Source organism: Podarcis liolepis, assembly GCF_965112155.1.
Source record: "Podarcis liolepis genome assembly, chromosome: 7".
Lineage (NCBI taxonomy): Eukaryota > Metazoa > Chordata > Lepidosauria > Squamata > Lacertidae > Podarcis > Podarcis liolepis.
Genome location: NC_139561.1, coordinates 29,711,676 through 29,735,559, shown reverse-complemented (window position 1 = coordinate 29,735,559; position 23,884 = coordinate 29,711,676). Strand labels below are relative to the sequence as shown.

General features: G+C 47.7%; 1 protein-coding gene across 4 annotated transcripts in view; it reads right to left on the bottom strand.

Annotated features, from left to right (window-relative positions):
• Positions 1-23,884, bottom strand: part of CHD5 (chromodomain helicase DNA binding protein 5) — a 58,238-nt gene that overhangs the window by 24,356 nt on the left and 9,998 nt on the right. For all 4 annotated transcript variants that reach the window (XM_083512768.1, XM_083512767.1, XM_083512769.1 and 1 more), the window contains exons 3-25: positions 21,282-21,464; positions 20,409-20,450; positions 20,027-20,145; positions 19,671-19,915; positions 19,244-19,368; positions 18,337-18,454; positions 16,460-16,626; positions 15,199-15,414; positions 13,997-14,203; positions 13,681-13,892; positions 13,051-13,182; positions 11,510-11,621; positions 10,923-11,114; positions 10,210-10,410; positions 8,396-8,533; positions 7,701-7,822; positions 6,998-7,171; positions 5,287-5,428; positions 3,823-3,954; positions 3,295-3,412; positions 2,140-2,264; positions 1,226-1,457; positions 428-553 (exon numbers count right to left, since the gene is read on the bottom strand). In XM_083512768.1, coding sequence (XP_083368894.1) covers positions 428-553; positions 1,226-1,457; positions 2,140-2,264; positions 3,295-3,412; positions 3,823-3,954; positions 5,287-5,428; positions 6,998-7,171; positions 7,701-7,822; positions 8,396-8,533; positions 10,210-10,410; positions 10,923-11,114; positions 11,510-11,621; positions 13,051-13,182; positions 13,681-13,892; positions 13,997-14,203; positions 15,199-15,414; positions 16,460-16,626; positions 18,337-18,454; positions 19,244-19,368; positions 19,671-19,915; positions 20,027-20,145; positions 20,409-20,450; positions 21,282-21,464 — 3,580 coding nt within the window. The remainder of the gene's footprint in view (positions 1-427; positions 554-1,225; positions 1,458-2,139; positions 2,265-3,294; positions 3,413-3,822; positions 3,955-5,286; positions 5,429-6,997; positions 7,172-7,700; positions 7,823-8,395; positions 8,534-10,209; positions 10,411-10,922; positions 11,115-11,509; positions 11,622-13,050; positions 13,183-13,680; positions 13,893-13,996; positions 14,204-15,198; positions 15,415-16,459; positions 16,627-18,336; positions 18,455-19,243; positions 19,369-19,670; positions 19,916-20,026; positions 20,146-20,408; positions 20,451-21,281; positions 21,465-23,884) is intronic.

Here is a 23,884-nt window from a genome sequence, read left to right as displayed (position 1 = left end):
TCTATCCCTCACTTGACATCAGAACTTAATGGGGCCATCCTGAACTTTGAGAAGTTCAGGACAGGCCAAAGAAACTGCTTCTTCACACAGCACATAATTAAAACTGCGGAACTCACTCCCACAAGAAAAAGTGGTGGCCCCCAACTTGGGAGGCTTCAAAAGAATGTTAGATAAATTCAAGTTGGATAAGGCGATCCACAGCTACTAGTCTCAAGGGCTGTGCTCTGCCCCCCCTTTCAGAGGCTGTAGGCACTCAAGTTCTGCTAGTTGGCTTCCCTTTAGGGTGTCTGGTTGGCCACGGTGAGAAGAGGAGGCTGGACAAGAAGGACCCCCTTTGACACCTCGTCTTAGCTTCTCGCGTACAAACTCCAGAGCAAAAAAGGAATGTCAGCATTGATGGCTTTTGTGCCTTCTGTCCTTCACGTACCTGGAGGAGCAGGGCCATGTTTTTTCTTCACGCCAGGAGTCACTGTCCCACCTTTGGAGGTTGGTGCCTCCATGAAAGGTGTCATGGCCTCAGGTATGCCAATTTTCTGGGCCTGAGATATCATCCCTGGGAGCAAGGAAAAAATGTGAGTGTTACAGGTTTGTGCCAAGCAAACAAACACTCCACTTATTTTCACAGCAACTTGGGCCCACTAAGTCCAAATAAAGCTCAACTGGCTGAGGTGTCTAGAACCTTGGTTCTTCAACTGTTTGAGGTGTCTAGAACAAGATCCCTTTGACTGGTTGAGCTATCTAAAAGCTGGATCATTCAACTGACCATGGTGTCTAGAACCATTTTCCATCAACTGGTTGAGGTGTTTAGAACCTGAGCCCATTGACTGCTGAGGTATCTAGAACCTGGAACTTCAACTGCATAATGTGTCTAGAAACTTGATCCTTCAAGTAAGTGAGGTGTCTAGAGCCTTGGCCCTTCAAATACAGAGATAGAGTAATTCACAGATGGCCCCAGGCTCAATCCTGGACATCACGTAGGGCTGCAAAAGACCCCCATCTGCAACACTAGGCAGCTGCTGTAAGTCAGTGCAGACAATACTAAGCAAGCTGGACCAATGGTCTGGCTAGGCATAAGGCAGCTTCTTATGTTGGAATGAGACTGTGACTCAGTTGCAGAGCACCTACTTGGCATGCAGAAGGTTCCAGATTCCATCCATGGTTCCCCCATCGCTGCCACCTTTCCCTACTCATGCATGCATCATCAAGCACAGCCATGCCATCTCACCCTCAACGTCATCCTTGAACAGTTCCTCTGTGCCAAACTTCAGGATGTCATCCAGCTCTTGTTTCGTCATGGAGCCAGACTTGGAGCCAAGGCCCGGGCGCACCACCAAATGAGTCAGCATCATCTTCCTCTTGGCCACTTGGGTGATGCGCTCCTCGACAGACGCCCTCGTCACAAAGCGGTAGATCATCACCTTCTTATTCTGCCCAATCCGGTGGGCTCTGCTGAAGGCCTGGATGGATGAGCAATGAGATGTTTCAGAATAACATGGAGGACCCTTCACGGAGGAGAAGACTATTAATGACTCCTAGCCACAATGGCAATGTTCTACCTCCATGGTTGGAGGCAGAAATCCTTCTGAGCACCGGTTTCTGGAAGCCAAAGGAGGGGAAAGGGCCTTTGTGCTTGAAAGCTCAAATATAACGTGGAAATTAACAGTTATGGAAACACTGGGGAAATGGAGTAGACCGCTGTGTGAATGCAGCCTTAGTCATGCGAACACCCCAAATGAATAAATTACTTCAGCAACTTCATTTTTTAGCCGTCAATAAAATGAAGAACATCTGGAGCAAATGCTGAAGCAAAGGAAAAATAGCAAAACAAGCAAAAACCAGCCAGCAGAACATTTCCTTGTGAAAATGGCAGTAGGCAGAGAGGGGGGAGAAGGAAAAATTTATACAAGAGGAGAAGGAGGAGTGAAGTCAGAAAAACAGGCATGCATTTCTGGGAAACACCAGCAACTTGCTTTGGAGCCAGGGATGGGGGGAGCTTTTGAGGGACCCCAGCAAGATTGGTAGGGGGTGGGGAATGAGGCGAGGGATGCTAAGAGGAGGGCGGGAGGTTGGGAGATGGCAGGTGTGAGCCTTTTACTCCGGGGGTTACAAAGGCAGCAAGGGAGAACCGACGGAATTAACCTGAATGTCATTGTGGGGGTTCCAATCAGAATCGTAAATTATGACTGTGTCGGCTGTTGCAAGGTTAATGCCCAAACCTCCGGCTCTGGTGGAGAGCAGGAAACAGAATTGCTGAGCTCCGGGTGCTGAGGATGACAAAATCGACAAGGTTGTGGGGTGTGGGTGGGGAGAGACGAGAGGGATGGGGAGACAGAGAAGTGTCAGGGTTAGTAACGACAGCAGGTGCCCCTGACTGCAAGGGGGGCAGGGAGAAGACAAGATCAGTTAGTGGCAAACAAAGAGGGGTGATCCAGAAGCAGGCAGGAGAGAAACAGACAACCTGAGCACCCTTTTCTGGGGCGTTTATAGAGCCCTACCAGAGCTGGCTAAACTGCTCCACCAGTAGTAGAAGCAAATTCATTTTGTTTTGGCTTAAGTTCACCGTTTTCAAGCTGTGGGCCACAAAGGAAGGGCTAGCATGTGGTGAGAAGCAGATAAACAGAGCGAGGAAAAGCTCTAGTGGTCCAGAAGCCTGCAGACAAGACCCTGCTCTGAGCTTGCCTCCTTCTGATCTGGAAATCTAGCCTGTTCAGCCCCCAACCGGCTGCAGCTAAAGGAAGGATTTGCAGTGGGACCAGGGGCATATAAGTAAATGAAACTGTGCCAGCCAGGGGGAGTCCCCAGGGAACCAACGCAGCAGGAGAGGTAGCTCTTTAACCAATGGAAAGCTGGAATGAAAACTGTGCTAGTCCATGAGAATTAAGCTAAATAACATGACTCCCCAACCCTTTTTGGCCATTTGGATAACAAAGAAACCACTTCATCCTATGTATCTTGCAATGGAAAGACATCAAATCCTACAAACTTTCAGTGGCTTTGAGCTCCAGCTGGTTCCCCAGCATTCATTCATTCATTCATTCATTCATTTATTTCATTTATATCCCCCCTCTTTTCCTCCATGGAGCTTAAAGTGGCTTACATGGTTCTCCCCCCCTACATTTAATCCCCACAACAACCCTGTGAGGTAGGTTCAAGGCCAAGTGGGGATTTGAACCCTGGTCTCCCAGGTCCTCGTCCAACACTCTAACCACTACACCAACGCTGCCTCTCCACCAGCCACCTGCGGGCTGGAGCAAGGCCTGCATCTTGAACATGGAAAAGCTGAAACTGAAGTACCGTTAAACCTGTCGATGGCTTCCTGCCTCAGTCCTCCAGTGATGCCACCATCAATCCTCTCATACTTATAACCCTCGTATTCCAAGAAATCTTCCAACAAGTCAAGCATCTTCGTCATCTATAAAAAAAATTTAAATAAAATAATCAGACCATGAGCGAGTGCACCACCTGAAATAAAAAGAAACAATTAAAGGTCCCTTTAAGCCCAAAGTACTCAGAAACAAAAGACACTCTACGGCAGCCCCAGGATTCCCTAGGAAGGTAACTGCACGCTGGTATACCACTCCCAAACTTTTATCACTTTACTCCCACAATTTTTCCTGGTCAAACAAGTTGTTTTTTCCTTTTCTTTCTAGAATCAAATAACACTAAAATGAGTGCTAAACAAGCCCCACGTTCCCAAAGTTTTCCTGAAGTGCTTTCACATCAGGCGGAAGAACAAATATGACACGGAAATTAACAGTCTCTTTGGGGAAATGGAATAAATGGCCGTGTGGATGCAGCCTTTGCCGCTCGACCTGTTCACACCTGGGAGAAGATGAGCACCCGGTGGCCACCGTCCCTTAGCTTCTTGAGCATCTTCTGCAGCAGCATCAACTTCCCAGACGACTTGACCAGCGAGCTGCCGTCATAGGATCCGTTTGGCAATACCGGGGCTTCCTAAGAGCAAAGGGAAGTAAGTGGGGTATGGCTAAGTCCAGCCTGCAAGGGAACAGCTCCTGCACAGCACATGACCTCTGCTAGGAGGCCACTGGGTGAGCAAGAAGTGTCTCTAGAGAGATGAAGCCACACCCGGTCTTGGATGGATCAGTGGGTTCTGCTTGCGGGCTTCTCTTTGGGGTAACTGCTTGTCCCCTGTGAGAACAGGATGGTGGACTAAGTGGGACACTCGCCTGACCCAGCAGTTTCTCCTTATGTCCTTATGTTCTGAATAACTTAAGAGGTCCACAAGAAAAGATCCAAAATCCACAGTAGTTAGGACCAAGCAAAATGTCCCAGGAACGACTTCGCAAATGACAATATTTTATAATGCTGACTAAACAGATAAACACACCGTTTACATCCAACAGCAGTCCTACTCGGAGTAGACACATGCAATTTAATGGGCATGGTTAACCGGGGCCAGTGGGTCTGCTCTGAGTAGGACTTAGTAGGAGACAACCCATTTTGTTGGTTGCTGGCTTAAGATACTGTGAGCGATGGACGCATAGAGTTCTTAAGCAAATGGAATAAATAAAGAAAATAAAAGGTTTATGGGATATATTCTGCTTCTGCAGTTGGAGGCAGTAATGAATACCAGTTGCTGGAAGTCACAGGAGGAGAGAGGGCTCTTGTGCTCGGATCCTGCTTGCTGAGTGCCATCTGGGTGGCCACTGTGAGGACAGGATGCTGGACTAGATGGGCCATTGGCCTGATCCAGCAGGCTCTTCTTATGCTCTTATGAAAGAGCAAAGTTGGGTCAAGGAGTTCCCCCACCTCCAATGGTGAACCTGATGAGAGTGACCTCATCCAGAGCAAGCAGACCAATTAACACTGGGTTGTTGGGCCTCTTGGCCAAAAGCCACTCTGCCTTGGCTGGAGTAAGCTTCAGACCTTTCGTCCATGTCCAAACCACCCTTGACTTCACCCAGAGATTCAGAACCTCCCCAGACTGAGATGGTGAAGAGAGACAGAAGTGCACATTGGTGACCACCAACTCTGATTCATACAGAGGAGCTCCACTGCTGCACTTTTATTAAGTCCACCTGGACTCCCTCGGGAGTGACTCTCCTTCCTTGGAGGTTTTTCAGCAAAGGTTGGATGTCCATCTGTCATGGATGCTTTAGCTGAGGTTCCCGCATTGCAGGGGGTTGGACTTGATGACTCTCAGGGTCCCTTCCAACTCTATGATGGGCAACTGCCTAGGAAGCCCACCCACCCAATGCACTGATCTAAGCTCCGGTTTGGAGCAAAGGTGGGGAGGGAGAAGGCATGAAATAGAAACAGACCTACCACAGCCGCCACGGGGAAAAGATACGGATGGTTACAACACTTCTTGAGATCCATCATGATATTGAGTAGGGACACCTGGTTGCCTCCACCTTTCGAATTCAGAGCCTCAAAGTTCCTTGTCAGGATTAACTTGTAGTATTTCCTGTGTGAACACAAGTGGGGAAAGGGCATCTTAGTTAAGGGGCTTCTGGGCTTCCCCTGGAAGCTGTAAGATTTCCGTGGCTCACAAGGGTGCTGAATGGGGATGCTAGATCCCCACCCAGCCACAAGCAAAATAAAGACCTGGGTGCCTTCCAATTCTACAATTCTATGATTCTGTCTGAGATCCTAGATACACTATCCTGCAGTGAACAGGATATGAGCATTTCCCTAGGCAATTGTATACCTCTGCAAAGTTACCAGGACTTCCTCAACGGGTTGTGATGGTTTGCTTAGGTTTCTGGAGCTTGGATAAGATAAGATAAACTTTATTCGCATTAGCCAATGGCCATAGCAAAATAAAACAAGCAATATATACAAATAAAATATATACAAATAAAAAAGACAGCAATGAGTAAAAAGGGCAATCAAATGGCCAAGATTATCATTCAGATAATCTCTACTAAAGATTTCTGGAGCTTGGAACGAAAGCCACACTCTCCTGCCAGGAAGAGTGAAAGGGTGGGGGGCTAAAACACAAAAGAGAACAAGAGTTTTGGGGGGTAGCAGCTGTTAAGAAGCAGCCCCACAGAGCAGGAGGGCAGTGGCCTTTGAAGGAGCACATGGGCCTCCCTGCTTCCCATCAGCTCAACCTGTAAGTAAACAAGGACACAACAAGTCCCTAGCATTCTCTCTTCCTGGAAGAAAAATGGTGGCAAACAGGCTGTCTCTGGAATGGCCTTCCAGTGGGGGAAGAGGGAAGTGTAAAAGGCTGACACCATCGGCCTCATGAAAAACTAGTGAATGTAGCTTGTGGGATCACCACCACCACATTTCTGAAAGTTTTTTGGGACATTTTTTGGGGGGGGTCCAGCTGAGAGCACTGCCTCCTTTTTGAGGGGGTGTTGCTCGCTTTTCCAAACTTCTTCTCTGCTCAGAATTCTCACAAGATGACACTATTATTCTAATTGCAGGTCGTGCACCATGCTTGATGCTTGTGTCATGCTGTCTCTTAAAGACATGTGTGTTTCATGTTTTGTACCACATTGTATTTGCCATAAGTGAATGCTTTAATGATTGATTGATTGATTGATTGATTGATTGATTGATTGATTGATTTTTTACAAACAGTCTACTCTGTTTTGACTGGCCTGTGACTGTATAATAAATGATGGATGATGGATGAGTGGAATGAGTTTTCTGTCTGTGTTTCACGTGTGTGTTTTTTTGTGGAGGGTGGGGAGTTGTGGGTGTTCTCACATTCCCTTTTCCACTACAAGTCTGAGGACAAGGACTGTTGTGGAAGTCACTATGGACTTATATGGGAGCTTTTTCCTGCTAAAGAGCATGATAAAATTGCCAATAATAATAATAGACACACCCACCATTTCTCTACTATGGTAAGGGATCAGTAAAGGTGGGGGTCCACATGCAAGTGAAACAACTTCTGGGTCACCGGGACCACTGCAAATGAAAGCACCCCACCTGCCCCACAGTTTCCAAGCTGAGGGCCATAGGGCTCAGTCACTGTGCTATGGCCTGGCCCAGCACGTCTTGCAAGGGGAGAACTCACTTCTGCATCTGGCTCAGCTCCACCCTGACAATCAGCTCCGTCTTGGCAGGCATGTTCTTAAACACATCGGCCTTCAGCCTCCGGAGCATGTGAGGTCCCAAAAGGTCATGAAGTTTCTTGATCTGGTCCTCCTTGGAGATGTCTGCAAACTCTTCCAGGAAGCCCTCCAGGTTGCTGTGGATGCAGAGGATGGATTATGGAGCAGCCAGGGCTTGGCGAAGGCAGCCAGGGCGCTCCAGCACAGCAAATGCCACCCATTCTGCCTGCAGGATGCGTCTTGCACAGCGTCATTGGGTGGCTTCAAGGCAACGTCTGGAAAAGGTCCTGTTGCCAGTTGGCCAGGCTGAAGCTCTGGGCAGCCATACCTGAGCGCAGGTTGGGAAGGGCTGCTTTCTGGCACATGGGCGAGCCACCAAAATGAGAGCTGCAGGTGGCATCTGGTAAACAGAGCCTTAAATACAGCAGGAAGGCAGCCCTGTGAGCCTGGCCAGGCAAAGGGGAAAGACGAGGATTTACAACAAGCCCAGTCACTCCAAAGTCTTCCTGCAGACCACCAACCAACCACAGGCACATCTTGTGCTTGAGTCCTGCTTGCTGGTTTCCCATGGGGGCATCTGGTTGGCAACAGTGAGAACAGGATGCTGGACTAGATGGGCCATTGGCCTGATCCAGCAGGGGTCTTCTGACGTCCTTAAATACTCACTTGAACCTCTCTGGCGTGAGGAAGTTGAGCAAGTGGAAGAGCTCCTCAAGGTTGTTCTGCAGAGGCGTCCCAGTCAGAAGCAGCTTATAGTCGATTTTGTAGCTGTTGAGCACCCTAAAGAACTTTGGAGAAAAGGGGAGGGGTTGACAGAGAGCTTATGGCAAAGGATCTGGGCAGTCGAACCATCACATAATCTTCCATTCATAGAGAAGCCACTGACTACTGACCCATGTGATGTGATGCAGGATTAAGAGGCTGCTCTGGAAACTGGTGCCCTACCATCAAGTTCACCCTCCTCTCTCCCTTGGAAGGTGGTGGACTCGCCTTCCTTTGAGACTTTAAAGCAGAGGTTGGATCACCATCCTTCAAAGATTCTTTAGCTGTACCTCCTGAATTGCAGATGATCCTTGGGATCCCTTCCAACTTTACATTTCTATGATTCTAGGAGGTACCCCCAGAGCAATGATCTACCTCATTTGGAGAGCGATGTTCTTGTTGGCTCCTCTTGGGACAGGTAACCTTGTGTCTTTTTACACATTCCCATAACCAGCTTGTTCTCGCCGAAAGTCAACATAATGCCTCCAATTATGAGTCCAGAAAGGAGCATGCCTTGGCTATCAGCAGTTCGGGAAAAACATCTGTCATTCAACCCCTGCACCAAACTCTGCCAACCTGCCCTGAAAAGGTGCACCTACCTTGGACTGGTTGTTCTTCAGTCTGTGGGCTTCATCCACCACCAAGCATGCCCACTCAATGGATCCCAGAATGGCCTGGTCAATAGTGATGAGCTCATAGGATGTGAGCAGGACATGGAACTTGATCTGAGCTTCTTTCTAGAGGAAACAAGGAGACAATGTCACCAGCAAGAGAGGCGTGATCTGGGGAGAGGCCCAGAGCTCAGAGCACACTGGCTTTCCATGCAGAATGTCCCAGGTTTACTCCCTGGAATCTCTCATTACAAGGAGCAAATAGAAGACCTCTTCCTTCCGCTGAGTCTGGAGTGCCACAACCAGCAGAACAGGCAAGATGGATCTATGTGGGCAAGCATTCTGCCTTGGTGCGAGGCAGCTTCCAAGGTTCCATGATGGCCCTGGTTCACACACAAAGCTAAGCCAGCTTTGGTTCAAGCCGAACTATGGTTTGCTTCAACATATAGACCCAGCCCAGCAAACTACCCATGTTTAGTTTTCTACCCAACAAACCATGATGTGATGCTATCGGCTTATGAACCAGCAGCTTGTTTTAACTATGGTTTGGCATAACAGAGGTTGGATGGTCATCTGTCAAAGATTATTTAGCTGTGAGTCTTGCTTTGCAGGGGGTTGGACTAGATGGTCTTTGGGATCGCTTCAAACTCTAAAAAAAAATTTCCCAAACTGTAGCTCGTTGAGGGTGATGAGAGTTGTTAGGAGATCTCCTATTCCCTACACAGAGCTACAATTCTCAAAAGTTCCCCGTGAAGGATTATTAAACAACTCTTGAGAGAATTTATTTATTTTTTAAAAAAATTAGTTGAAAAAGATGCTCAAAATCACCATAGAAAAGAAAGCAGAGGTGTATTTACTAGGTTTATTAGGGAAGGATATCCCACAGGAAAACAATCTTTCTATACGCCACGGCAGCTGCCAGAATAGCTCTCGCCAGTAAATGGAAAGGTGAGACAATACCCACAAAAGAAGATTGGATATGTAAATTAAGTGAATTTATAGGAATGGCAAAGTTAACAGCACATATAAGGCTCCAGAAAAATCAAAAATTAAGATTAGAATGGCAATGTTTTGAGGAGTATATGGAAAAACACTGCTCTAAAAAGAATATGTTGATATGCATGGATTAAGTATGTAAAGTATAAGAGAGAACAATAATTGGAAATGGCTATAAGAGATGTATTATCCAAAGAATGCACTGATAGTATTTAAATTTGAGCTAAAGGAAGTCAAGTCGTGGGGGAGGGAAGTCATGGGGGTACGTAGGGTTTCTGTTTGCAGGGTAGGGGGTACATGTATTTTCTTTAGTTTAATTTTGTATTAATATTTGTTTGTTTAGTTTAATTTTCTGTATCATTTATTAAGAAATAAATAAAAATTAAAATATAAACCACTTCGAGAGTTTGTATCTCTGTTAAACTGCAGCTCTCTGAGGGGAACTGGGGTCTCCTAAAATTTCTTAGCAGCCCTAATAAAATATAGTTCCCAGGATTCAGTGTGGGGTACGTCATTATTGTTCAAAGTGGTATGATACTGCTTTCTGGTGCAAATGGGGCCTAAGATGGCTATGCCTAGCCATTTCTATGGGTCTCCACTGCGTAGAACTACTTTGGATACAACTATCCACTATGTCTGGCATCTCCAAGGAGGGCTGGGAAGCACGATCCACACCTGAAACCCTGGCTGCCGGCCAGTGTCAGGAATACTGAGCTAGATGGAGCAGTGGTCCATTGTGACATAAGGTAGCTTTCTATGTTCATAAGCAAACGATGCTTGCTCACTCCCTGCCAATCAGTGCTCACCTTCATCCGAAAAACCTTCTTCCCGCTCCGGATGGCGTTGTCCTCAAAGGAGAACTCGTTCTCGCGAATCACAGACCGGCTCTCCTTGTCCCCGGTGTACGTGACCACGTAGAATTCGGGTGCCCACATCTCAAACTCCCGCTCCCAGTTGATGATGGTGGAAAGGGGGGCGCTGACCAGGTACGGACCCTTGGAGTGGCCCTGTTCGGGGAAAGAGGGGTGTTTCTGTGCAAAAGGGAGGGATTTCCCCATAAACAACCTCCTTGCAAAGGAGGCCAGGTAAGGAAGCATGGTTGTGGGTCTGTTTAGCTTGGAGGAGAGATGACCAAGAGGGGATATGATGGCCATCTTTAGATATCTGAAGGGCTGCCCCATGGAAGATGGAGCAAGCTGATTTTCTGTTGCTCCAGAGGGGAGAACCTGAAGCAATGGATTCAATTTGCAAGAAAGGCGATTCCAACTAAACATCAGGAAGGACTTTCTGACGGTAAGAGCTGTTTGACGGTGGAATGGACTCCCTTGGAAGGCGATGGACTCTCCTTCATTGGAGGTCTCTAAGCAGAGGTTGGGTGGCCATCTGCTGGAGATTCTTGAGCTGTGATTCCTGCATTGTGCAGGGGGGTTGACTAGATGACCCTTGGCAGTCCCTTCCAGCACTACAATTCTACGATTCTGTGGTTCTAAGTCAGGGATAGCACAAGAGAGGCCTCTACCTCTTTGTAAAGGGAGTAAAGGTACACAATGGTCTGGACAGTCTTCCCAAGGCCCATCTCATCAGCGAGGATGGTGTCTGTTCCCTGCGCCCAGGAGAACCGCAGCCAGTTGAGACCCTCCAGCTGATAAGGGTGCAGCGTCCCACCAGTTGTATCAATATACCACGGCTGCTTGTCGAATTTTACAGTGGGCTGCAGGGGAAGGAAGAAAACAAGGCATGCCATTGAAGCCGTCAAGCAATGGAAGACATTTCCAGTTGACTCATCGCTTTTTTAATAATAAAAAAGTCGGGTATGCAATTGAATCTTCCATTGCTTCAAAATGCAATTGCTAAGGGCTGATCTTTCTTTCCTTTTGCTTAAAACCAAGCAGCTAGTCCTTATGTCTGCGGCAGCATTCTTGATGTTGTGCAGGCAATGCCTGCTGATCTCTGGGAAGCAGACCAAAAGGTGAGAAAGAAAGTGTAAGAAGCTTTCAATAACCATTTTTAAGGGGGACAAAATGCCATATAGGAAACAGAAATGTGTACGAGGAGGGGGTGGGGAAACAAGCTCTCTCTTTCCCCCCTTCCGTATCCCGAACGTACATCCACAAGAGGCGATTCTGGAGGCCTTTCTAGTTTCTCATCATTGAACTTCTTCCCTTTCTTGCTCAGCCTCTTGGCGGTCTGGCTGCTCTCCTCTCCCAACATCATCTCCCTGCAAGGGAATCAAACACAAAAGTCAGTATGTTGCAGGAAGCTGCCTTAGAGTAAGTGATTCCTGCACTGCAGGGGGGTGGACCGGATGACTCTTGGGGTCCCTCCCAACACTGCAATTCTATGATCATCATTTTTGTCAAACCATCGATCTGTCCAGGCTCTCCGCAGTTCAGGCAGGGGTCTTTTCTCAACCCTACCTGGAGATGATAGGAATGGAACCTGGGATCTTCTGCATTACAGGAACCTGGGACCTTCTGCATTGCAAGCACTGAGCTATGAAAACTGACACACACCCGCCAGAGACATGACATCTCTGTTTGCAAAGCCAACTTGGGCTGATCTCTTCAGCCACTTGCAACAACCACAGAAACAACGACGGCATCTCAGATTAAAACTCAAGGACGATTGCAAGGGATCTTTGTCAATTTGAACCCAATGACAAAATGGACGTAAACACAGACTGCGGGATTGGGCACCTCTCGAGCCCCTAGCTGTAAGAGCCCTGGCTTCAATATACTGTAATAAGACAGGGCTGGCTAAGCTGCTGGGGTGGCATGGAACATCCATAAACACTCCAACTTCTCCTGGTGAAAGGTGGAAGGGCAAAGGGGCTGATTTAGGGAAGGAGGACAGAGGAGGGAGAGCTAGTGCAAGGATAGGTGTGTAGTATGGGAATGGAAGAGGGAGAGCAAAGCTAGAACTGACACAGAAACAGAATCTATATATCCTCCATTCTCTGCTCTTGTTTTTATTATGTTTTTAACTTGTATTTTTGTGTTGTGAATCGCCCTGAGATCTCCCGATGAAGGGCAGTATACAAATTTAATAAATAATAATAACAAGTGTTTGAGCTTGCTTTTCCCTCCTCCTTCCCATTCTTTTTTCCTCTTGCGTCATGTCTCTTTAAACTGTGTGTCTGAGGACAGGGACCATCTTAGCACTGATTGTTCTAAGCCACTCTTAAGGTAGGGTTGCCATATTTCAAACTGTGAAAATTGGGATGGAAACGTTGTTCGCAAATAAAGAATAACTGCCATTTCTGAGCTGTTTTAAGGGGAAATTGGCCATATCGGCACCTTTTCTGAGATATTTTAAGGGGAAATTGGCAAAATTGGCAAGCCTACTTATGGACTTTTTTGGCTATAAATGCCTTAAGCACATGGTGGTAAGAGCTTTTGGGCAATGGAACAGACTCTCTTGGAAGGTGGTGGCCTCTCCTTCACTTAAGTTTTTTAAACAGAGGTTTTGTGGCCAGCTCTCAGGGATTCTTTGGCTGTGATTCCTGCAGGGGGTTGGACTAGATGGCCCTTGGGGACCCCATCCAACTCTACAATTCTGTGATTTTATTCTCTGATTATCTGAATGCAATAGGCCCCTGGCTGCCCTCCCCGCATCGACGTGTGCTGCACAATGCCGCACCCCCTGACCTGTGATTCCAGTATTGCTGCTTGAAGTTCTCGTAGTACGGAATGTTGATTTCATCCACCTCCCAGGTGCACTGATCATACGGCAGGTCCTTCCACTTGATCAGATAGTGGACATCTCCTTTCCTGTCAAAGCTGGGAAGCAGAAGACACAGCTGGTTTTTCAAAGCAGAGCCACAAACCTACCCCAGTCCACCAATGAACAGTTTTTCAGGATTCAGATTACACATTCTAGAAGTAGGATTAAGAATCTTCTCTTTAGTATATTTCATGTTGTGCAGATATTATTTTATGACATTTGTGTTGTATGCTGCAAACCTCCCCGTGGTCTTCTGACAAAAATTGGAATAATAATAATAATAATAATAATAATAATAATAATAAATCTACTGTAATATAGAAGAAACTTTGTGAATTAGGTCCACATCTTCTTCATCTGACCCTGTTTTTCCTTTAAAAAAGACCAAACCATCTTATATGCAGTTGCAGCTAATCCACCAGATCCCCAGATATAAGACTGATAAACAAAGGCCAGTTTGCCAAAAACCTGACCTTTAATCATTTGACATTTGCGAAACCATCTTCCCGAGCCAACAAATCCGATTTACACAGGTGAGACTTGGGCCTCCTCACCTGTGGTTGAGGATACGGTGAATCATCATCCATTCGGGCTTGATGCCGTAACGATAGTACTTCTCCTCCATCTTGGCATATTCGGGGTCTTTGCTCTTCCTCTTCTCTATCTTGGTGTCCTCGTCGCCCGAGCCATAGTCGAAAGCCGGAGGGTCGTCCATATCGTTCTTCCTTTGGTAGTTGCGGAACATCACCGTGTGGTAGAGCTCCAGCTGTAAAGGGAGAGTGCTGAGAAAGGGCCGTAGCTCAGTGGGTAGACCGTATGCCTTGCATGCAGAACTTCCCCTCCCAAGGCCTACTGTGACTGCCTACTCACCTGCAACTCTTTGACCCAGGAGCAGTGCCAGTAGGACAGTCCTGCCCACTTCACGAAGAACTCTCTCTCGGGGATCCCCTCCAGAGGCTTCGGTGGCAGGGCAGCCAGCTCTAGATCTGCTGAGGGCAAGGCTGGCACGAGCGGGGCTGGGGGCTCCTGCCAGATCCAGTGGAGGATCCTCTGCACTTTCCCTTTCAACGGCGGGCACTGGGGACGAAAGAGGGCGAGACGCACACAATCTACAATTGGCTTCGCCCGCAAGATCCACACCAAGATCTGAGCGCAGCACGTCTCACTTGCCTGTGTTGCAGAGTACACAACCAGCCTGGGGGGTGCAGTGGGAGGGAGAAGGGTCTCTGCCCTGAGGAGCTTACAATTTAAAGGAAGGGAGAGGGGGAGACCAGGGCAACCAGCTGGCAAAGAGAGTGGAGTCGCCCAAGAAGCAAAGCAGGGGGAAGAGAGAGGACAATTTCTAGCCCCCCAGACAGAAAGGCAGAAACTGTGCAACTGAATTATAAAGTCGGAAGATCTCTTAAAGATGGGTTGTTTCGACCCATCTTCTTGATGCAGGACCTGCAAAGATGAAACTATACCTTTCTTATATATATTTTTAGAAAATAGAACAAAAATAATGGGGGGGGTGCCTTTTCCATTCTGAAACTTTACAGTGGAACCTTGGTTCCCGACCTTAATCCATTCCAGGAGCCTGTTCGACTCCCCAAACAGTTTGAGAATCAAGTTGGAGCTTCCTGCAGCCAATCAGAAGCAGTGGAAGCCGCACCGGATGTTTGGCTTCCAAAGAACGTTCAAAAACTGGAACAATCACTTCCGGCTTCGATTGTTCGGGAGCCAGAACGTTCAGGTCCCAAGGCATTCGGGAGCCGAGGTTCCACTGTACTTGGTGTGGACTTGACTTTTTTAAAAAGAAGGCAGGAAAGAGAGGGTGGAACCCCTGCTCCTTGCCAGACAAAATTTCCCAAACGCACCTCCAGGGGGATTGACTGGTGGCAGGGCTTTTGCGTTCTCCAGTGAATGCATATGAGCAAAAGAGAACCTCAGGACGCAAGCTAGGACCTGGCAGAGGAGAGCCGGCCGCTGGCTGTCCCACCTTGGAGGTCCCGAGCGGTTGGCATCAAGCCCGGCCCCACTGCCAGGGGGCGCAAGGGAGCAGATGGCACGAGGAAGGCTGGTAAAACACTCACTGTACAACGGGGGCAGAGCCATTCACCATTTGGTATCTCCGGCAAAGGTGGGTTGAGGCAGTGCAGGTGGTAGGAGGATGGGCAGGTGTCGCAGCAAAGGAGCTCCCCTCCGTCCTTGCAGATGCGGCAGAACTCCATGTGGTCGTCCTCTTCCTCGCCAACCTCCTCTTCCTCCTCGTCCTCTTCCTTCGGCTCCCATTGGATGCCTTCTTTTTCCTGGTGTAAAGGGGAAGGCAGAGCTGAAATGTTTCCCATCCCAACTCTGGGCCTGCCATGTTTATCTCCTCTGCAATGGCCTCCAGTAAAATTTATTTGCGAGATTTATCAGGCATTTTAAAAACAGCTGTGCATAAGAGACTGGGGCAAATTTATTGGCTTGCTTAAGATGGTGAAATGGCACGAGTCAGGCAAAACATATTTGTGCAAGTTGACAGAAATTACAAAGTATGCATCTAGGAAGTGAAGTCTCTTCTCCCCCTGAGGATGAAATAAAATACTGCATCTATGGAATGTGTGTTTAAGGCAAACAAAGGAATCATTATGCTCTGATCATTAGAACCAGTCCTTATTAAGGGGATATGTTTGAATCCAGTGTGATGTCACATCCCTACGGAACACAAGAAATCATGCAACGCTTGCTTCAAGCAACAGTACTCCGTATGCCAGAGTAAATACAGGCCTAATTTTTAATAACTTTTAATTCTTATAAAATATTGTGAGGTAGGGGTGTGTGTGTGTGTGTAAAATTATTTTAGTAAGTAAACCACTTGGGGGTGGCCTTGGAATGTTCATTGGTATATACCAGTTTTATAATAAAAACCCAAAGCTAGCCAGATAGTCTCTGCAGAGACATTTGCCTAATATTTGACACCTGCATTTGATATCCAGAGCTGCTTGATTATCATATGGCATCCTCGGAGCTAGATACTTTCCCCCTCACCATAGCCTTTTTCACACCATATATTTAAAGCACTATGACACCACTTTAAATAGTCCCCCAAAGAATTATGGGCATTGTAGGTTGTTAAGGGTTCTGAGAGGTACTAAGAGAGTCCCTGATTCCCATCCCTGAGCTACAATTCCCTGAATTCCCTGGGGTTGACTGTTTAAGCACTCTGGGAACTGCGGTGCTGCAGTTTCCTCAGCTCAGCAATTAGCCCCAGAACTAATAGTCTGCCATACAGGTTAGAAATCTCCCTCAAAGCACATCCTGCATCCTTTTTTTGCCAACGGCTGACTCTCAAGTGCCGAAACTCCTTACACAGTGTGGGCAGCTCCATTTCCCTTCCGGCGCCTTCTCCAGCTCTGGGTCCAAACAGACGAGGTGGTAGGCCCGGGGGCAGGTGTCACAGAGAATGATCTCCCCTCCTTGCTGGCACACCTCACAGTAATCCTGGTGGTCTGTCTCGTAGCCGTCTCCTTCTTCAACTGGAAGGCAAAAGCCAGGTGGAGGAAACACCATTCTGGACTGTTTATCAGGGATTCCTCAATTAGTTGAGGTGAGTCGATTTAATATTTGCATCCCGCTTTTCGAACAACAAATGCTGAGCTCAAAGTGGCTCACAATAATCACAACAGCATTAAGAAACAACAAACGTTGCAACCACTATGCTATTAAACACAATAGCATATAAAGCAAGCAACAAGAAATCCGTCAAAACAATGAATATAATTCAAGATAGCCATCATAGCTTATAATATTGCCAGGATACTTCCTTTTCTTTTTAATTTATTTATTTGGTTTTTCAAATTAAAATTTTACAGAGATATATCAAACATAAATCATAAAAACAAGATTCCAAGGAATCTCTTGGACTTCCATCCTCTCTTTTGTGGGTCCTATTATTAATCATTTCCTCCTGCATCTTTTTGCCAGGATACAGCCTAATCCCATGGAAGTTTACTCCAGAGCAACAAAAAATGAATTTGCTGTTGGCTATCAAATGCATTGCTTTTCAACACGGCAATAGAGGGAAGCCTCATTCCCTGTACATTAATTATAGACACTGACACAGAACTATACATTTAAAAACCATTTGAAATGGGTGGGCAAGGTCATTGAGTCCATGGTGGCTGGTCAGCTGCAGACATGGTTGTGGGGAAAGGATCAGTCTGGCTTCAGGACTAGTTTCAGAACCGAAAGAGCCTTGATGCCAAAGGCTTATGTCAGGAGTGGAGAACCGGTGGTCATCCTTGATGTTGTTAGACCACAACTACCATAAGTGCCAGCTGGCATGGCCAAGGATCTGGGATGGGGGAGGCACAGATTCCCAAAATGGTCAAGCTGCTATCTGTGAAGCTCACAAGGAGGACATGAAGCAATAGCTGTCTCCCACCAATTGTCCCACAGTGAGTGGCATCCATTGCCACTCAGCTTACCAGTTACATGAAGCCATCATGGCAAATAGTCATTGATAGAGATACCCTCCAGCCCAGGGGTCACCAACCTTTTTAGACCCATGGGCTCATTCGGATTTTTGAGCAAGTGTCATAGGCACCACCTCCTCTGGTCATTTCTCTCTCTCCACCTGCCACCTAAGTAAATACCTGATCCAGTAGAATGAATCTGAGTTTTGGAAAGCACATAGAGCGGAAGGGTGAAGTCAGAAAGGGTCACTCTGCCAACTTCCTTCTTCAGCTCTATGTAAACTCCCATGACCAGGATGCGGGGAGCTCAATGGCTTTGGAGGTGCCCAGAAATGTTTGTGCCCACAGGCACCATTGCCCCAGCCACTACCCACCGCTTCTGGTCTTCCCAGACACATCAAAACATAAGAACAGGCATAGGCAAACCCAGCCCTCCAGATGTTTTGGGACTACAATTCCCATCATCCCTGACCACTGTTAGCTAGGGATCATGGGAGTTGTAGTCTCAAAACATCTGGAGGGCCGAGTTTGCCTATGCCTGCATAAGAATATCAGACGATCCTGCTGGATCAGGCCAGTCCAGCATCCTCACAGGAGCCACCCAGACGCCGTTTAGGAATCCTGCAAACAGGACCTGAGCACAAGAGCACTACTAAAGTGTGTGTGCATAGCTCTTGGTGTGCTGCCCTGTCAGGATGAAGCCCTGCACCAGCCAATACCGTGCCCCTTCCCATGGGCAGCCCTGAGAGAAGTGCCTGGTTGATGACCTACTTTTCTTCTTCTTCTTCCGCCTCTTTCCCCTCTTGCCCAGAACAGCAGAGGACTCGGAGCGCACCGAGGAGCTGTTGATGCTGGCGCTGTCAGATTCCTCCCGTTCCTCCTCCTCACTCTGGAAGGGAAGCTATGTGGTTAGCACTGCTGACACTGGGGATCCTCCCAGCCACCAGCCCATGCCACCCGCCTTCAGCCACAGCCACACACCCTTCGAGATGGCACAACCTTCTAGCATTAGACAATGTAATTAGGGATGCATTACAGCAATCAATGCAGATCTCCTTGTGCTGCCTTTCAGCTCAATCTACTATTTTCCGTGAACCTACACAGGGAAAAGATTTGGAGTGCTCCAGTACGATCTTGTGGAGCAACCTGTTTTCCATGCTGTTCATAGCAGAACTTGGGTTCCCTCGAAACTGAAGCATCTAAATGCTTAGCCCTGGAGCACACAAAATAATTCCTCCTAGGTCTTCTTCCTGTGTGTCTTCTCCAGAGGAACCCAAGGAACCCATCCTCAGAGGTTGACTTGCCTCCTTCCACTCTGATTGGCTCCAATCAGCACAGAGGGTGAGAAGACCTCTTCTCATTGATTAAAAAGCTCCCCCGTCATGCTGATTGGGCAGCCCCAGGACCCTGGAGACCATGACCCAGCTTCATAAAGAATAACAGGACTTCAACCCTCCACACCCCTAGACCACTACACCACTGCCCACCTCTCTGTGAACAAGAGCTGTCCAGTCTCAGAAGTAGTGACTTAGTGCAGTTGTGGGGCAGGCAGGAGGATGCAGGAAGCTGAGGAGGTCAGGGGACTGCCACTGTTATTGCAAAGGTTGCAGACATGTGAGCAGTGATTTTGCACGTGCCCAGGAACACTGGGCTTTAGTACAGACAGGAGCTTACTTACCGAGGAGCCCTTTTTCCTCTTGTTGGCGATTCCCCCAAAGCGGAATTTCAGAGCCCCCACTTTCTTCCCTTTCCCCTTCTTCTTGATCTCTTTGGTGTTCTTAATTTTTTTCCGCACGCCGGGACCTGCAGCAACATAGAGGCATTTGCGATGGAGACCTCCTGAATTTCATTACTTCTCCTGAGCCCTAAAATCCCAAGTACTTCCCTTGTTTGAGCATTCAGGAGTTATCAAGGGCTCAAGACTTTCCTGGGCTTCACTCTCTCCCTCCCTTCCTTCCTTCCCTTCCTCCCTCCCTCCCTCTCTCCCTCGCTCTCTTTTCTCCAACTTTTTATCAACTTTTTGTTGGCCTTAACACTTCCCCAGCCCTCATTGTTCTATTAATCGCAGCTAGCACATCCATTCGCATTCTTCCACCCCATTTTACCCTTTCCCTCCTTGGTTTTGGCTTTCCTGATGGTGGGTGGTGGTGGCAGCAGTTGCTGGGGGCTGAGGGTCAGTGGTGCCGGAGCTATGGCAACAGTTTCGACGGCCGCCGCTATGGCAGCTGCAGCAGCAGCAGCTGAGCTGCCTTTGAAGGGGTTGTTGGCACTGAACTCCCTCCACTTGGCACCCAGAACAGTCATCATCTTGGACATGGGGATTTTGGGGTTCCTTTTGGCAACCAAAGGTCTGGAGAAGAAGCAGAGAGGACCATTAACAGAAATCCGGGACACCAGTTCAAGTCCACAGACACACAAACACCAGACCAGATCAAGCCAGGCAGGGAACGGCATTACCTACCTGAGAAACTGGCTGAAGGCCTTGTAGTTTGTCAGCATGTGATAGTCTTCTTCGGAAAAGGCATAGTCCACATCATCCAGACCCCACTCCTCCATGAGCTGAGCCGAGGTCTTGGGCTCCTACAGGAGAGCCAAGAGCTACAGTGAAGCTTCCCCACTAACTTCTGCAACTTCCAAGGCAGAGCTGGATGAAATGCTTAGCAAACAGCACCACAGAGGAGTCATAAAATTGTAGAGTTGGAAGGGACCATGCAGGAATCCTGCCCACAGCCATCTCTGGGTGGGCTTGCACCACCAACCTTCTGGTTAACAGCCAGATACACTAAGCCATCCACAGACATTTCCCCACTACCTTCCCACAGAGTTGCAGCAGGCACACTCACCTGGCTGTAGTCATCCTTGTACCCGTGGCGTTCTGGTGGCTGCTGATTTAGAAGGGAGGAAGACATGGTTAGTGCCTCTTCAGAGGGAAGAAAAACACCTTGCAAGCCTACCGTGCTCCATTAAGAAGCTCCGTTTGACTTTCTTGGAGCTTCGTGTCTCATGAGGCCTGATCCTGATTAGCTTCAACAATGCTGGGGCATCACAGACCCTTCCCTGGACCCCAAAGAAGCACACTCCCCAAGGATCCTTGGTGGAAACCAAGCAGTTCAAAGGCCTACCCATAGGGCCATTTGCAAGCCACAGGGGCACAGAGAGCCAGCGTAGTGTAGTGGTTTGAGTGGCAGACTAGGAGCTGGGAGACCAGAGTTCAATTCCCCCACTTGGCCATTAAGCTCACTGAGTGACCTTGGGGGCCCATCACTGCTTCTCAGTCTAACCCACCTCACAGGGTTGTTGTGGGGATTAAAGGAGGAGTGGGAAGACCATGGTCACCACTTTGACCTCCTTGGAGGAAAAGGTAAATGCAATCAAAATAATGATAACAATTGTTGCCCGTGGTTCTTTCTGGTCACCCTAAGAGATGGCAAGCCTAAGACATAAGCTGCCAGGGATCAGCTCTTGTCATGCCAAGACACTTGAGAAGAAAGCCATCGCATAGGCGGTCCTAAGATAGGATTGGGTGCCCATGGCTAACTCAACTTCAAATACGCTGAGTCAAGGATGTTCCCATATGGGTACCAGGCACACGCAAATGCGTGTGTACACAGAGCCTTAGTCTGTAGTACTAATGTGATGCCCTCTCCTTACCCAGCCCCATCACAGCACCAAGCTGCTGGTTGCCACATCCCAAGATATCTAGAGTTGAGGGTTACTTTTAAGCCTCCTTCTTCGTTCTCCTCCTCGTTCTCCTCCTTCTTTTTCCTCTTGGCCTTCTTCTCCTTCTTCTCTTTCAGCTTCTTCTTCTTCTTCTTGTTGGGGGAATAGTCGCTGCCTTCGCTCTCTGATTTCTCTCCTGCTTCCTCTTCGTTTTCAGAGATTTCGTCGTCTTGGTTCCCCTAGATTTCAACAAAAACAAACACACATGCATGAGTTAAAGGAAGACAGGTCATAAAATTGAATGAGGCAAATTCATGGAGGAGAAGGCTTTCCATGGCTACTCTGCCTCCACTGTTGGAAGTGGTAATGCTAATGGTTTCTGGTTTCTGGGAGAGTGCTGTTGCACTCAGGTCCTGCTTGCAGGTTTCCCACTGTGGCATCTGGGTGGCCATTCTGAGAACGGGGTGCTAGACTAGATGGGCTCCTGGCCTCATCCAGCAGGCTGTTCTTACATTCTTATGTTCTTAAGAAAAGAGGCAGAAGGCAGAGAACGGTCAGCTCTCCTGTCAGCAATGGGACTGCTTAACACACACACACACAACCCCCTCCTGGGCAGCTTCAAAGGCACAGCTCTGATCTTTAAGACCGCAAGGCAACTTTCTCTTGTCGTCATTATTGTCATTAGCTGCCCTTCAACAGCAGATCCATGGGCAGGTGACAGCCATTTTAAAATTCAGAATGAAGAACAGTTAAAACATATTCTATTCACAATAATAATCTGTCAAACGTGTGCAGTTAAAGTTTGCTTCTCTGTGTAAAAAGAAAAGAACCACTAGATTACAAAAGAAAAACCTGACCAAGCTGCTGTCAGTGGGTCAAGCATTATAAATATGATCCAAAAAACCAGAGATGGGGAATCCTGGGCCTCTGGGCATTGTTAGACTCCCAACTCCCATCACCTCCAGCCAGCATGATCAATGGTCAGGGATACATTTGTGTCATGCAAACACTTGAAATTGTCTTGAGCTCCCCTAGATTAAATGTAATGTGAAAACAAACTTGGGACGACCTTAGAAAAGGGTGTAATGATGAGTACTGTGGTTTAATCTAGGTATATAAGTTAAATTTGGTTTATTAAGATGAATTAAGTAAAATATTAACAAGGTAAAAGTTGGAGATAAGAACTTGCTGAATTAGCTATTGGAATTGGGATGCAAGAAGGGGAGGTGTGGGGAAGTCAGGGAAAGTGGTTATGAAATTAAGGTTTTGAAATTATATATGTTTGTCTTTGTGTTTCTATGTTTGTATTGTGTATTGTGTGTGTCTATATAAATTGTGAAAGCCCAATAAAAAATTTATAAAAAATAAAATAAAAAAGTAATGTGAAAACAGTCTTATCCAGATGCACAGACTTATGCCATGGATCCAAAAGAGACCAGGACTGCTTTAGAGCAACATTTTTGCAGCCTCCCTTTCCATCTGGCAAAGGCTGCAAGTACATGCTACGTCAAGAGCTGGCAGTGATAAAGCCAGGAAGATTTCAGCACCTTGGACAGGGACAGAAGCCCAGTATGGGGCAGACCCAACTGCATCCCCAGCACAACTGGAATACTCTGCATAGGAAGTTACTGCCGCTGCCCCCCCCCCTGCCCCACAAATCCTGAAGCTTTTGGTGCTGCTTGTATTTACAGCTGCTGCACAAGCACCAAAATTGATGTGCAAACATCTGGCCAATGATAAAGGGTCTGGAAGCCTATGTGAGACAGTTGAGGGAGTTGGATATGTTTAGCCTGGAGAAGAGAAGACGGAGAGGTGCCATCATAGCCATCTTCAAATAACTTAAGGGCTGCCACGGGGAAGATGGAGCAAGCTTGTTTTCTCCCGCTCTGGAGAGCAGGACCTGAACCAATGGAATCAAATGACAAGAAATGATATTTTGACCAAACATTAGGAGGAAGTTTCTGATGATAAGAACTGTTCTACAGTGGAACCAACTCCCTCAGAAGGTGGTGAACTCTCTTTCATGGGAGGTTTTTGAACAGGGGTTGGATGGCCACCTGTCAGGGATGCTTTAGCTGTGATTTGTGCATTGAAGGGCCTTGGATTAGATGACCCTTAGCGTCCCTTGCAACTCAACAGTTCTATGGTTCTATAGTCATGATTTCACTCTATCCAGTGTTCCATGCATGAGTGTCTTGGTTGAAACAACAAATGATGGATTTCCCCCCCAGAATGCCACCTTACCATCACAGCTTAGCTTAGGGGGTGGCAACCTAAGGCCCATGGGCCATAAGCAGCCCATGGGGGGTTGTTTAACCGGCCCACGAGCCACCCCTGAACCGAGCCACCAGCTTGGTGAGTCCCCACGCGCTGCGCTAAACCGGAAATCGCATCTACACTGATGCAGATGCCAAAAATTGTGTCTGCACAGACACAGACGCTGGAAATCGTGGGGGGGGGGGCGCTCACGCATGCACATGATCCGGCCCATGGAAGGATCTCCTCTGGAGTGAACCAGCCCAGGCGAGGTAAAGTTTGCCAACCCCTGGCTTAACATGAATGAGAGAACCTGGAGCGGGGCTATGCAGATGAAAGGAGTGGGGATATGCAGATCAGAAGGGCGGGATTCTCAATGGCCTGTATGGCGTGGGGTGGGGGG